The sequence below is a fragment of the Gambusia affinis genome, linkage group LG08, assembly GCF_019740435.1.
Source record: "Gambusia affinis linkage group LG08, SWU_Gaff_1.0, whole genome shotgun sequence".
In the NCBI taxonomy this organism is placed as follows: Eukaryota; Metazoa; Chordata; class Actinopteri; order Cyprinodontiformes; family Poeciliidae; genus Gambusia; species Gambusia affinis.
In genome coordinates this window covers 4,500,012-4,515,378 of record NC_057875.1, presented here as the reverse complement: position 1 = coordinate 4,515,378, position 15,367 = coordinate 4,500,012, and the positions used below count along the sequence as shown (strand labels likewise).

General features: G+C 38.7%; 1 protein-coding gene across 11 annotated transcripts in view; it reads right to left on the bottom strand.

The window, feature by feature from the left end:
• Positions 1–15,367, bottom strand: part of LOC122836166 (ankyrin repeat domain-containing protein SOWAHC) — a 38,540-nt gene that overhangs the window by 19,715 nt on the left and 3,458 nt on the right. For all 11 annotated transcript variants that reach the window (XR_006371418.1, XR_006371419.1, XM_044125906.1 and 8 more), the window contains exons 3-5: positions 14,943–15,061; positions 9,578–9,742; positions 1,111–1,155 (exon numbers count right to left, since the gene is read on the bottom strand). Coding sequence is in view for 9 of the 11 variants with exons in the window: in XM_044125906.1 (XP_043981841.1) it covers positions 1,111–1,155; positions 9,578–9,742; positions 14,943–15,061 (329 nt within the window). In the remaining 2 variants the exon portion in view is untranslated. The remainder of the gene's footprint in view (positions 1–1,110; positions 1,156–9,577; positions 9,743–14,942; positions 15,062–15,367) is intronic.

Sequence of the window (15,367 nt, the reverse complement as noted above, 5' to 3'; positions counted from 1 at the left end):
ACAATGTGTCTCCACTGATAAGGTTGAACTGAAGAGGAGATTGTACAAAAAAACAGTACAAAAAATAAAAAACGTGAGTAATTTGTGTGGTCCACTGTTGTCTGGAAAACTCTAAGAAGGATTTTTCTATTCTGTCGCATAGAGACGTCGGTCACTCGACAAGACGTGTAGAGGAAATACGATTAAATAACAAAAGAAGATAGTAAAGCAGTAACGCAAAAATGATTTTGATAAGTAACTGTAGTCTGACTACTGGATTTGAAATACAACGCGTTAGATTACTCGTTACTGAAAAAAGTGGTCCGACGTCAGTAACGTTACTGACGTCACTGGCCAAAAGATCCTCTAAGGTGGGAAACATTTCCACTGATCCCCGCTCCACACGCGTACCCCACAGTACCAACTTTTTCCTAAATCCACAGAGTTGATCGTGTGCGTAAAAGACGTTTCTCTCACATCAGCAGACAGCAAGCAGATAGCTTTTCCGGTTTATTTTTTCCCTCGCACCGCGCCTCCCCTAAAGTGCTCTGGCGCCCCCCAGGGGAGGCGCGCCTCACACTTTGAAAACCGCCGGCCTATACTATTAACATTGACATGCATCAACATAAACCTAAACTCACTTTACGTCTTAGTCCTTAAACCTAACCAAGTGCTCTCCAAAGTGAGGCGCAGGGCCCATTTGTGGTCCTTGAATTAATTTTGTTTGGCCCCAAATCACAGTTAGAATGGTACTAATTGGTACTAACATTTTCTGTAAATTTTTTAGGATGAGCAAGTTTACATCTTTTTAAATGGAAAATGTTAATAACACCAAGAATTTTTCTTTAGTTAGCTTTCTCTTTTTTTGGCTTTTACCTTGATTTCATTATTAATTGTGGCACAAACACGTTTTCACTCAAAAACAGATTTTCAAGTATGCTAAGATATTTGTATCGTAGTACATACTGTATGTACGGAGATAAAATATTATCTTAGTAACACAGAAAACCGATTGTTTTATGTGCGGTTTTTATCTTCAGGAGATTGTTGAACGTATCAGAAAAGACTGTAAATAGATCATTTAAATGAGTGCAAACACACACAAACACACACCGTTTCTCTTAAACTCACCATGACTGACGAAGCAGTGATACTCCTCGTATCATCCTCTTCACTCTGCAAAACATCAACCCCACCAAAACATTTAATCTGATTCATGGCTTTTATAAAAACACGTTGACATTTTACACATTGACAGTTCATTTTTGAACTGGTTTTTGACATTTTACTGTCAATAAATACATTAAATCAGAGCCGACTCTACGTTATACGACCTAGCTGATCAACACAGCTCAGTTAATATCGGCTTTATTTCATCCATGAATGAAATAAATGTGCATTAAACATCTGAGATTATTATAATAACAACTATTATTATTATTATGGGAAAGATTACAACATAATATAAAACAGACGGCTGTTGATGATATGCCCTTGGAATAACAAACTCATGTAAAAATAAGTTTTTAAATGAGGATAAAAATGTCAAACAAGATGAATTTTTCCTTCAAGTGATACTGACCTCCAAATCGTTTATCTATAAACCAGAATTTTGATTACTAGTGTGCTTGGGGGCCCCCTGCTGGTGCGGAGGCCTTTGAGCTGACAAGAATGCAGAATACCAGAATGAAATTTAAATCAATCAATCGATCGATCAAACTTTATTTGTATAGCACATTTCAGCAGCAAGGCATTTCAAAGTGCTTTACATCAAATCAAACACAAAAACACAATGCAACATAGAATCAACAACAAAACACAACATCAAGTCAGATTCCGTCAATAAATTTGCTATTGATTACGTTTCAAATACAACTCTAAACAAGTGGGTTTTTAGTTGAGATTTAAAGGAAGTCAGTGTTTCAGCTGTTTTACAGTTTTCTGGAAGTTTGTTCCAGATTTTTGGTTTGTGTCATTTTGAGTTCACCATGGCAACAGTTTTTTTAGCATCTGGATTTATACTAGTTTCCAGTCTAGATTAGAATTGGTTTCAGTTATAAATTTAGTTAAAAATTTTAGGAAGTGTCTGTCTAGTTTTAGATAATTTTGCGATTTTGTTGAGTTTTATTGGTTTAATTGTTCTTCCATTATTTTCAATTGTTGATTTGACCCAGAATAACTCGATGATGCAGCAATCCACACTCATACTCGCTGTTCTTCTCATTGCTTGGGTTGGTTTTAAGATATGAGCTGCAGCCTCTTATTTTTGGTGTTGATGATGAGATGTGAAACCTGAATATCTGGAACAGAATCCCTAAGAGGATTGTTGGAGGGGAGGCGGAGGAAACAATCGCCTCTCTCCTGCAGCGTCCCGGTGCTATGATGGACGTTAACTGTGTTGGTGTGCTGCTGAGGAGGGAGTCCCAGGAGACGAAGAGGAGGAGGAGGAAGCTGCTCTTCTTCTACCTCATTAGTAATCCAACACAGTCTCGGTGAGGTGTCTCACTAAATGATTGTGGCTTGTTTCAGAGGTGAACTAAAGGTAAGAAAACAAGAATTTGGACGTCCACAGTTGCTGAATTAAGGCTTGCTGAGAAGATTTCAGTTTGTAAGTTTATATCTGAAGAAAGAGATGATTTCTGTGGTTTTATTTGGGGAAAAAGTTCACAGAAGTAGGAATTAAAGCTTCAAAAACTAATAATTCAATTAATAGATAAGATCGATTTATCACCCAGCCCTAGTCCAAATCGAACTCCAGCTTGTTTGTTTAGAGAGCCCAGTTTGTTTGAGTAAGTGTGAATATGAATTTCAAAAAAGTGAACTCTGGCCTGCAATACTCAGCCTTGGTTCGATTAAAGAGAACTCTAGATCAGTTTGAATGCATGTGAACGCCAAGTAGATCTGAGGTTGCTTTAAAAGCAGGAATCAAACTATAGCGCATGGCATTCTGGGTAAATACAACAAAACAAATGTGCAAGTCTAGTGCTGGCAGGAGAAATGATTTATGGTTTTCTACAAACGCTAACGTTCCATTTTGAAAAGAAGGAAGTTGCGCTCTGTGTCTTCTTCTGAGGTTTCTGTGTGGTTTCCTGCAGTGGTTCTTGGTGCAGTGCCCCCACAGGCGAGGAGGGGAACAGGTTTATCAACGGATTGGGATTGTTTGACACAGAGCAGTCTGAAAGTGAACTACAGCAGCTGAAAATGTAACACATGTTGCAAGGCTAGGTCCAATCGAACCAAGCCTTTTTCACATCTCATAGTACAGAGTTCACTTTTTTTGGTCAGCATCAGAGTCTGATTGCGGATTCAGACCTCCCCGAACAAACCAGACTTTGTAGAAAAACCAAGTAGCGTTTGATTAAAGTGGACTAAACAGTGCTGGTGTGAACGCACCCTAAATGAGCTTCTTCACCCTCAGTAGAGTAAACGGTCAGCTGCAGTCAGCTGCTGTGGTTGGTGAGAGTCCCCTCACGAGACAAGGCAGCTCCCGCAGATCTGACTCCATGTTAAATTCAGCTCCGTCAGTTTGGAGGAGACAGGAATCATCTCCAGTTTTTCCTCCGTTTTGCATAACAAAAGCTTTTCCCAGCCACTTCCACTCCTCCGTCTATTCATCCTGTCAAAACACAGCCGGCTGGTTTCTCCTCCCCCCTCCTCAGATCTTCTGTCAGACCCCCCTGCTGCCTCCTCTTCATCACCATCCAGGAGTGGCTCTCTTGTATGCCAATTGCCTGTCCTAATTGCTGGCGTTTACAAGGTGCTGCCGGGCGCTGAAGCCCTGCAGAGCAGATAAAGGAGGCAAAGAGCAAAGGGAGGTAAAACCTGAGGGGTCGAGGTGCAAAACGATGGAGGATGAGACGCAACATTTAGAAGGGAGAGTTTTATCTGACGATGTTTCCATTTTAGGCTGACATGACCTTTAAAGTTTTTTTCCCACTGAATAAAGACACCTGACTACACTGCAAAAACAAAAAATGCTCCCAAGTACTTTGGTCTAGTTTCTAGTGCAAATATCTCAGACTAGAAATGAGACAAATTTAATTTACAAGTAACTTTTCAGCAAGAAGTAGTAGCTTGTTTTGAGTCAATAATTTTTAAATATTGGTAGAAAGTACTACTTCCACCTGCAGACATTTTCACTTTCCCATTCACATTTTTCCCATTGAACTTGAACCTTTTAATGCTATAATCACTATATTGGCTTAAAACAAGCTCCCGTATCTTGCTGGAAAGTTAGATGTAAGTAAGATTTGTCTTATTTCAAGTCTAGTAAAATATTTTTACTAAAAACTAGACAAAAAATACTGTTGTTGCAGTGAACGGCTTAAAAATAAAATGTCAGATTTTCATTTTCACTTTCTTTCCTAAAACAGAAATTACAAATGTCAGGAAATATTTTCAAAAAATCAAATCATTCCTTCTGAGTTTTATGTTTGGAGTATTATGACCAGGGGAAAAAAAAATGTAATTGTTGAATTACGATAATATATATATGTCTTTTTTCAGATGTACTAAAACTGTCTTAAGGCGGGTCTTATGAAACAAAAACATTTCAGCAAATATGTTTTACCTTCTTAGATGTTTATTTTAACCTCTTATTTTCTAACAAATGTAATTGCTTGTTTTATTTTTAGCCCTTTAAGATCTCAAGACTAAAAGGACATTACAAATAAAATGTGCTATTATTAAATATTAATATAAACCTTTAATTTGTGTTAAATATTTGCGCTTGTTTGCTGCAGTTGGTTTGTTTTGATGCTTTCTATAAAAACGTCCACAGATATAAATAGCTAATGATTAGCGCTGAACTTGTTGATCCTTCCAGTTAGAAAGACTTAAAATCATCTTTCAACGACCTGTGAGTCCGTTCATCAAATCCCCAGATGGCATTCGATCCTGCACCACCACCAGAGGCAGATTCATCTCATCTTGATGATGAGGAGAAGCTCGTTGCCGGACCTTCGTCATTAATTCACATTTTTTCACAACTCGGCGGGTCTGAAACTGAGACGTTCCTCCACAGTCCAGAGAGCCGGATCAAAACGTATTAAAGCCTCCGATGAAGTCCGCTCCACTGACACAGGACTAAGCTTTATGACGTGAAGAGATTCCATAATCCCACTTCCCTCAAGGTCGTTAGGACGGGGAAGGTGGAGTTTCACCCATCGTTTAGTGAAAGGGAAGTTTGAGGAGGTAAAATCAAACTTCTGAAACTCAGAGATGTTGGCGCAGACATCTGAAGGTATATTAGTTGTGACTGTATCATAATAGGCTCTTCTTAGGATGGACAGACAAATGAGGTGCAGATTTCTGGTCTCTGATTATTGTGAAGAATGAATAAAGAATGGAAAACTGATTTAAAAAAATTATATGAGGGGCGTGCAGTGGTGGCGTAGGGGATAGCGCGACCCACATTTGGAGGCCTTCGGTCCACAGCGCGGCCGTCGCGGGTTCGATTCCCGGACCCGATGACGTTTGCCGCATGTCTTCCCCCCTCTCACTCCCCCTTTCCTGTCAGCCTACTGTCATATGGGGGACACTAGAGCCCACAAGGGGACCCCCTGGAGGGGGAAAAACAAATAATAATAATAATTATATGAGTGGGGAAACTACGGTATGTAGCAAATTCTGTTTTTTAAAGGGGATCTATTATACAAAATTCACTTTTTGAATAATATATATTTCTATATAGGTTTTTACTGCTTCTAAAAACAACCACAGCACTTAAAAACAAAACACCTGCTTTTTGACAAAATGTTTGCTTTTTGGTGTCTGGAAATGAGCCGTTTCAAAAACCTCCCAATTGTTGAGTCACACAGCGCCGTTACCTAGCAACCGCAGTCGAGTCCAGCCCATTTGGTCAGCTGATTTTACCTCGCTATGTGCTGTACAATTGCTACTAGAAAAGACAAATGTTTTGTTGTTGACTTACCATCCAGCAATCACTTGTTGCATTATTGTTGGTTGTGCAGGAGGCTCTACTTCTGCTTTTCAAAGATATTTGGTTGTATAATTGCACCTCCGTTTGCAGCCATTTTCACATAGTAGAGTAAACATTGAGGTGAAGGGGTTTGGCCAGCAGGACTTTATTTGGATTTAAAGTGATAAGACGCCCTAAAACAGTTCATTCTGAATTTATCTCAAAATACGTAAAACTGACTAGATTAAAATCTTATTATCTAAGAATTACATTGTGCAAAAATAATATGTAATGAAAATGTTTTGTGTATTCCATAGACATATTCTAACCTGTTCAAGGAACCATCATAGGTCACCTTTGAACCTCAGTTAATACAGCAAGCATTTTTCACAAGAGAGTGACCCATATCATATCTATATTGCTGGGAGTAAGCTCCATTTTTTTCTTTATTTTGCAAATTGAATGTCTGTCTTTTAATGACGTGAAACTCTTTTTAAGTTTTGGATCTACAATGATTTAAATTTCCCTCTCATAACAAAAAAACAGGCTTCTTTAAGTCTGTTTCCTCTTGTTTAATTAGAATTGTCTGCTTATGCTTATCTAAGATATTCCTTTTGACTTGATCATTTTGACTCGTGACAAAAAGTTTGGACACTGCTGCTTTATGGTGTTAAGACATCATTTCATGTCTGTCAAACTGTTTCGTCTGGATTATAAAGAAATGAGAAGTGACTCATTTTCAAGGTTTGTGCCTTTACTTCTCTTGCAGGCTTGTCTTCCTCTGTCTCTGCTTCTCTTTCATTGTAGCTGAGTCCCTGCTGACAGTTGGAGCTGCTTATCTCCTTCATGACCTCTGCAGGATCTTTAACTCTGCTTCTTTACTTCATAGAGAGCAGCAGGAACGCAGCTGTCTCCGTTCACGTCTGTTTCCTCACTGATCAGAGAAGACAATTCCTCCCACGTCAGCGTCTTCGAGCGAGGGAAAAAACAGCGGCAAGTGTGGAGTTTTAACCTGAGACTGAGGCATGCTGGGAAGTGAAGGCGCCAAAAGTGTTGGAGGCCACAGAGCATGATCAAGCTGTTAGCGCAGCAAAGAAATGCTCGTGTGCTTTACGAGAAGACATATCTACAGGAATCAGCTGTCAGCTTTAAAAGAAGTAACTCACCTGACAGCCACATCTACATGAAAAATCTGCAGAATGTAGCAAATATTTTATATGATTAATCACCAGAATAATTGAATAATCAATAGCTAAAATAATCATTAGTCGCAGCACTAGACCGAAGCACACATGAAATTAATTCAAAGATATTCAGATCTGGAAGCAGTAAAGCATAGAGGAGGGAGCTGAAGAGTGAAGCTGCAGAAACAGAATTTTTTTTAATTCTATTAATCAATTAATCGTCAGAATAATTGAGAAATTAATCAATTACCGAAATAACTGTTAGTTGCAGAACTGTTCTAAGCTTTCTATTTTACCTTTATGTTTAAAAGCTGCAGTTACTTTTAAATAAAATGTTTTACATATTTTTTAAAACTGTCACCATGTCATAACAGTAAGAGACAAATAATCTGTGAAAAGATCGATCTCCTCTACCTTCCACCTGAGCTGCAGAGGAGTTCGGGGTTTTCTTCCAGATTATCTGTCTCATACCATAGTATCATGACATGGTGACAGGTGCAAGAAACATGTAAAAAAAAGTTTTATAAAAGTTACATCCTGCAGCTATAATGCCGCTTATTATTCTGAATAAAAACATTTCTGAATACAACTACATATCGTAAATAATAACTATTGTTTCCCAGAATAATCCCTATCCATGTGGCTCTATAAACTCTTGAAGATCTTGATCTGGAAAAGATCAAACTTCGTTCCTACAGCAAGACTCTGAGCATCACACGAAGCTGGAACCAGTAAAACCAGCGGCTCCCTTCCAGTGATGAAATTTCTCCCCTCATTATCATATTAATTGAGATTTCCCAACAATCGTGTTTTGCTAATGGATGGATTGAGAGGCGGCGAGTGTGAGTGAGGCCGTTTTAATGAGACCGATACCCGCAGCGCTGCAGCGTCTTATCTGTCGATGGGGAGCCCGGCCTTATGTAATCTGCCCTCTCATTCGCCGCCGCCACCGCTTGATTGTTTCTGATGAAAAAGCCATTTTGGAGCCACCGCCGCCTTCTGTTCTGCAGCGTGGCCCTCGTTGTCGGAGACTCCGGGGGGCAGAGGGGATCAAAGGAATTATGATTACGGTACAGCGTCATTCGGCGGGCTCGTCGTTGCCCCGGTGACCCCTCCGCGGAGACGGTGATAAAAGTGGAACATGAGCGTTTTGTTGAGAGGGACGGCAGCCGTTGTTCAGTTCAGAGGTTCGTCTCGACACGGCGGGGCCCGTTTAGGTCTCTGATACCCGGCAGGATGAGATTCACATGTAAATCAGCTGGAGATTCAAACTCAGCCTGAACTCAACACGTGTTTGCTGACACCAACAGAGAGGGTCGTTCACAAACCAATAAATGAAACTGAGGGGAAAATTACAGGATTATAATGGAGATGATTCAGCTTCTTTTTTTTTATTTGGCCTCGATCCATAAGTTTGACCCGTTAACATCTGAGGCGTCTGTTCATACATGAATATGGTCGCATCTCCCTGGAGATTCTGATGCAGAATAAACCTAATGGATAGTTCTACGGAAAGCTGTTTTGTACATTAATGGCATATTTTCCAGCATCACATATTGTCTAAAAACTGACGGTGTGACTTCGCTTCCTTCTCATTGGTTCAGAAGGTGGAGTTAGGAATTGTAAATGGTGGTGCGATATTTGATTCAATGTTGATTAAAATACTTCCATACTGATTTAGTAATAAGTAGTAGGTACATAAGTAATTGGGAAACCTATTAATAATTTTATGTATAACTCATTTTTTAAATTTTTCCTACCCATATGAACAGTCATGGTTGTATGGGTTCATAATTTGATCAGCAAAATATCGGAAAATTAAAGCACGATAACACTAATAGAGTACAAATTTAAAACATGAGAGTATTGTATTAAAACTGACGCAAAACATATGTTAATAATTCTCCTTTTCTTGTGAAAAAAAGACAACATGCATAATTTTAGCAGAATTCTTAAGCATATTTACACAATATTGCTATTCTGACCCACATTTGTCACCAGTAGGTCAGGTGATGTTCATGAAATAGTTGTTTGCCAATCGCCAATAAACTCAAGAAGAAGAAGAAAGCAACTACAAATCTGAGTCCAAGCAGAATCAACTGTGCCTTAGATCACCATTTTTACCATGCATGTAGATAAAACGTCACACAAAAAACACTGGTTCATGCTTAGGACTCCACAAACTATGGTAAACATTCTGTCAAAATGGTGTTTTTTATGCCTTTACAAGAATACATTCTCAACACCGAAAATCCTGCTGTTTATCTGAGGCATCAAATGCTGTTTTGAACGCCATCACACGTAAAAAGCTGCATCCAATGACCTGGATAAACACCATAATTTTCAGCTCTCTTGAAAATTTGTTCACCATGGTGAGAACCAACTAGACAGGGTTGTCCAACTCGATTTGTAAATTACAGCTGGACATATTGGGGCAATGATAGACACACTCTCTCATCTGAACATGTGTTTGATGCCGTTTTACTCCGCTCACCCTCCTGGTCACAGAGCAGGAGTCACTCCTTGGAGACGGGAGGTCATAGAAGTTTGTGTCTCCTCCATCGCTGCCAGAGATCAGATTGCTCACGCTAATGGCTGCAGGAATCAGCAGGTCCGGAGGCCTCGGTGCTCTCTGAGGAACTGCTGCTGACCGACGAGTCTAGAGAAATGAGACAGATTCATGTCAGAACTACACTGTAAAATGATTAACTGGTTCTGACTAACATCACTGAGTAAAATGATGGTTTGTTTCCACTAAAGAGGTCTTTTCAAGGAACCAATGGAATTTTCTGCTGCATTTTTAAGTTTTAAACCCAAAGCTGGAGGTTTTTCTGGCGTGTGCAAGTAGGACCGACCTAACCCAACCTCAGACTCGGTCAGACAAACATGTTAACAATCAGAGATGCGTAGAGTGCCCAAAATTTTTACTTAAGTAAGAGTAGCAATATTTCAACATTTATTTCCTCAGGTACAAGTAAAGAGTAGCCATCCACTCTTTAATTTATTGAGAATTTACTCAATAAAGAGTAAAGAAAAGTATTCGGTAAAAAGGTCCAAATAGATCAAAACATAAATCATTTAATATTTAAAAATTACGTCAAATGGACCAAAATATAAAATTATGAGGGAATATAAATATAAATACTATAATTGCCAAAAAAAATCTAAATCTATTTATTTTTATATAAAACGTAAGAAACTGACAAAAATTGCAGGTCTTGTGAAATTTTGGTTAAATCAAGTTCAGTAACTCAGTGGGAAAAGTATCCGGTAATTTTACTCAAGAGTAAAGATACTTTGTAATAATATTACTCAAGTAAACGTAAAAAATACGGCGTAGAAGAAATACTACTAAAAGTTATTTTCTCAGTTACCCAAGTGAATGTAATTAGATACTATCCAACTCCGCAAAAATATTGTGCAGCCTTGGCATTGCTAGCTTCATAATAATCAGTTTCAAACGGTCCTTTATTTTCCTTTACCTTTAACAGATTTTAAATCACTAACGCTGAATACAGTCATCTAGAGGAATGACAGAGTGCATTATTTACAAAAAATAATATTTTAGGTGTTGAACGTCGGTGACACAAAACCTTCATAGTCCGTTTCTCAAGTAGCTTTAACATTAGCATATTAGCATATTAGCGTGTTTGGTGCTCCACAAAATATCCGCGTGCCTGTGACAGAACGCGCCGCTCACCATCACAGGAGGCCGGGGCCTGTTCGGTCCAATTAGGCCTCAGTCGGCAGCAAACGCCAGCAGCTGCAGTTTAACATCTCGCAAAGCTGTGATTGTCCTTTAACTGTTGAGGACGGCAGTCCCAGGGGGGCTAATTATCACACAAACTCCCACTCAGGTCCACAGAGCCTCACCGGGAAGGCCCGAGAAAAGAAACATCGCACCTATCATTCTGATTCCAGCTAATTACTTCCAGGTTTACATGGCGGTTACTGTAAACAGTAATGACACTACTTTGCATTTCAAATAAGATTTTTAATCCGGACTGGGTGCAGCTTCAGCCGCTTCCGAAACGACGTCCTGGTATGTGAGGAAACTCCACTTAACGGCATAAATAGTGGGGCTACTAGCAATGTCGGACATCCATGAGAAAAACAAGTTTATCTCTGTGTGCTTCATAAACTGAACCTTAACTTGATTTAAACCAGAAATTAGTAGAAACCAGTGTGCCACACAGTTGCTTCAACTAACAATTATTTTAGTTATTAATTGTGATTTAAAAAATGGTACATAATGCAGATTGGTTATGTTACCCTTTTTATGCAATATTATTTACAACATATCAAGGTGTCCTCATTTCCCCCATAAAACCATTTAAATTTATCTCAGAAATTAAAAAAATAAAAAATAAAAAAAAGGGAATCTCTGGGTTTGAGAAGCCAAAAACTGGCTGGAAACAATCAGAAAATTTAAAATGAATTTTGGAAAATCTACATTAAAGACAAGAAAATTTCTGAATTTTCGAAAGTCAAACATTTGCTTAAAAAACACATTTGTGGTTAATCTCAGAAATTTTTTTAGAAAAAAAATTAGGAAATTTCTGAGTTTCAAAGTAAAAGATTTTCGGGAACTCGGAAAATGTCAAGTTTTTTTCTAGAAAGTTTCTGAGATTAATCTCGTAACTCGTGAATATTTTTTGATGGAAATTTACTGCCTTTTTCTATCTACAAACTGATGGATTATTTCAAGTATTGCTAGTACTTTTCTTCAACATTGTGGAATTATTCACTTACAGCAAGCTCCTATATCCTGCTGTAAAGTTACTTCTAAATTAGTTTTGTCTTATTTCACGTGTACTAAGATATTTGCAATAGAAACTAGACAAAAAATACTTTATAAGATTTTGTTTTTGCAATGATGGTTGTAATTTCCTGTTGCTGCTTGACTGATCCTTTTGTTTGTCTTCATACATAAAACCTCAGAATTAGGAAGAAAGCATGGTGTGGCACGACATATTGACTCTGCAGACAAACAGGAAGCGGAGGTGACGATAAAAAGGGGTTTAATACGACCACAACCCCTTCAGTTTGTCTGCAGCTGGTGAGCCATCCTTGATGTCATTCTGTTCGCTTCCTGTCGCTGTTTGATCAGAAAGAGACCTGCTGCAGATTCACATGTTGTTCGAACCCTGCTTGCTGTCCTTTGTTATAACGTCTGTTTCCTCGCAGTGATGTTTTTATTTCATTTTTCAACTCGTCCTCTGTCAGCGTTTTCCCCCCTTCAGGACAGATTAAAACTGATTTAAACAGGAAGAATCCAGCTTCATGCGGCCTGTGAGGACCTCTCCAATAATTGGCTGCATTTAGATTTGTCTTCATTATTTTCCTGCGCCTGCAGCTCCAGCAGCGGCAGCATGGTGAAGGCTAACAGCAGCAGATGATGGAGGGTTAACCCTGATAAGGTGATGAGGGCCCCCCCTTCGTTGCCTCTTTCCCCAAACAGCAGAGAAAGCGAACCCCCAGTGAACATTCAAGCCTGTAAATTGTTTATCAGACACTAATGCAGGAGCCTAATCCTATTTGCATTCATATTAGTTCCCATATCACCATCTCAGGGAGGACTTATTTGAATTCTACTGAGGGCGAAATAACTTTATGCATGATATCAGTATCTTCATAATTCACATCAGTAAAGTCAATTTGGTTGAAGTGCTCCTGCGCTGTGTGCCACCGAGCTGCAGAGGAAACTTATTTGGAGGTGCTTCACTTCAGCGAGGAAGCGTGGAAGTATATTAGAAACTCTCTCACACGTCTTCCTTCCCTCCTCCATCAGAGGCGGTGCCGACCACTTCCTTCCACTCAGCGCAGCGATTCAGCAGCGGAGGAAATGCTGCAGGTCTGTCCCTATCAGGTCCACAAAGGGATAAACCTGCTTCTGGGCCTGCACCGAGTCACCAAAACAAACTTTTACTCCCTCTGCAGGAAACCATCCAGGACTCCACACTGCAAATACCAAGTACTTCGGTCCAAATATCTTAGTTGACTTGAAATAAGGCCAGAGGTGTTCATAAACATCGTACTGAAGTCAGAGTGTCACTACTTCGTCTATGAAATATTGAAGAGTAAAAAGTATTTGGTAAGAAGTCTAGTGAAAGTACTGACTAACTGATGAAATGATCTATCATTTTATATTTAGAAATTACATCATCAGACGGACCAAAATATAAAGTTAAGTGAAAATGTTGGTATTTTAAGGATGTAAATGGAAGTAATTCATATAATTAGCAGGGGATGCACCGATATAAAACATATGGTCGATATCAATATTTACCAATATTATATGCATTTCTCTACTATTTTGATACATTCAGAAATAAAATTAGACAAATGACAAGAAGATGAAAACAAATATTGATTGTTAATATCGGCCTGGTTTTATTTAAGGATTGATACCAACATGTTAAAAAATGACTAATATAAAAATACTTGGTAAGATTTTGTGTTTTTGATGTGGAGAGATGAACGGATCCATTGGTTCAGTCCAGGGCCGGATTCACAAGGATGGGGGCCCCTGGACTGGAGACAATTTTGGTGTCCCAACTACTGAGGAAAAATGTTATTAATGCAAATTAGAGCACATTAATAGGTACTCATATACTTCGGGAGGTACAAACTGATAAATAAAGGTTTAATACGTCCTTTAGCCAATAACTCCACGTTGTTTCCAAAGAAATCGACTACGACTACATAATTTTTCAAACACTTGAATATTATTTATATTCATAAAAATCCCAAAAAACTAATACAACTCACCTAGTCTGAGCCTATAAGTTTTATATAAAGTACAATTAAAAAACAAACAAACAACGCATTAATCAAAAATAACAATAAAAACCTTTGGGCCTTCCCAAAACATTGTAGCCCTGGGCTACTGCCCTATAATTTATAAAAATCCCAAAATATTAATACAACTCACCTAATTTGGGCCTATGAGTTTTACATAAAGTAAAAACTTTGCTAAACGCGTATTACAGCAGTGGCTTAAGATGGAACATCACTGGTTTAATCAGGAGGGAATCTGGTTAATCCAGAATATCACTGGGTTAATCTAGAACAGCACTGGGTTAAACTGGAAGACTAGTTTAAACAGAAATAGGTGTGACATAAATGTAAAAAAAAAAAAGCTGAAAACAGAAACTGCATCTATCCTAAAACAACAACAAACAAATCTGCTAATTTATATATTAAAACGTAATTTTTCATCTGTTAAACCGAAATCGTTAAACTGTTAAACATCTGGGTTAAAACCGTCCAATTTCAGAGCCAACAAAGAACTGAGAATGTCTCAAACAGTGATATTTTTTTATTATTATTACTGTTTTATGTCCCCATATGTTCCGGAGGAAGTGTGTCTCAGTGAATGAAGTGCTGATCTGGACTTCATGGCTGCTGTCGTCTACAATAAAGCTTTGAATGTGAGTGTTTGCAGATGATGAGCAGTTAACACAGACGATGATGAAAACAGGAATAAAAGTGTCAGGATGAACTGAGCTTCGGGTTGGTGATGAAAGGATGCACGACTCAGAATTAAATAAAAAAATACGATAAAGAGTTCACAGGCAAAAAAAAAAAAAAAGAGTTTTGAAAACATTCAACGTCTCTTAAATCTACTGTGTGACAAGCACACAGGTATAATTACATCCTAAACCCACAGACTCTGAGGAGAGGTAATAAAAAGTGAGCAGAAAAGTGTTTTTGAAGAAGAAAGTGAAAGGCTGTCAGGAGGGCCGGGCTTTGATCAGAGACGCCGTTTAAAGGCAGAAGGAAAACTCAACGTGGAGCTGAGAACAAACAGAGGAGCTCAGCTCATGAATAAAGACTGTTTCTGTCTCTGGACTCACCTGATCCGCCTCAGTGACCACCAGCGCCGCCACGCCGCCACCTGACTCCCCAGCTTCATCCTGATTGGACGGAGCAGACGTCAGGTCCGGACCTGATCGGTTCTGATACACACTGGAGGCTGATTGGTGGGGAAAAAGACACTTTTAGAGAGATATTGTGTGATTTAGTTTTCATAAGCTCATGCAAAGTGTAAAGAACCTCTAGAAGGCGCTGTTTTAAGCATCATAAAAACAAACAACAAGCTGTTTCACATTAAAAAAGAAATCTGAACCTAGAATAAAAATGGGAAGCAGTAATCTCAAAACAACTGGGCAGAATCAAAGTTTTAAAGTGGACCTTTAAGGCAGAATTCACATTTCGCTATTTTTTTTTCCCATTTGAGTTTCCACTGCTTACAAAAACAGTCCAACCATTTAAAAGAAAA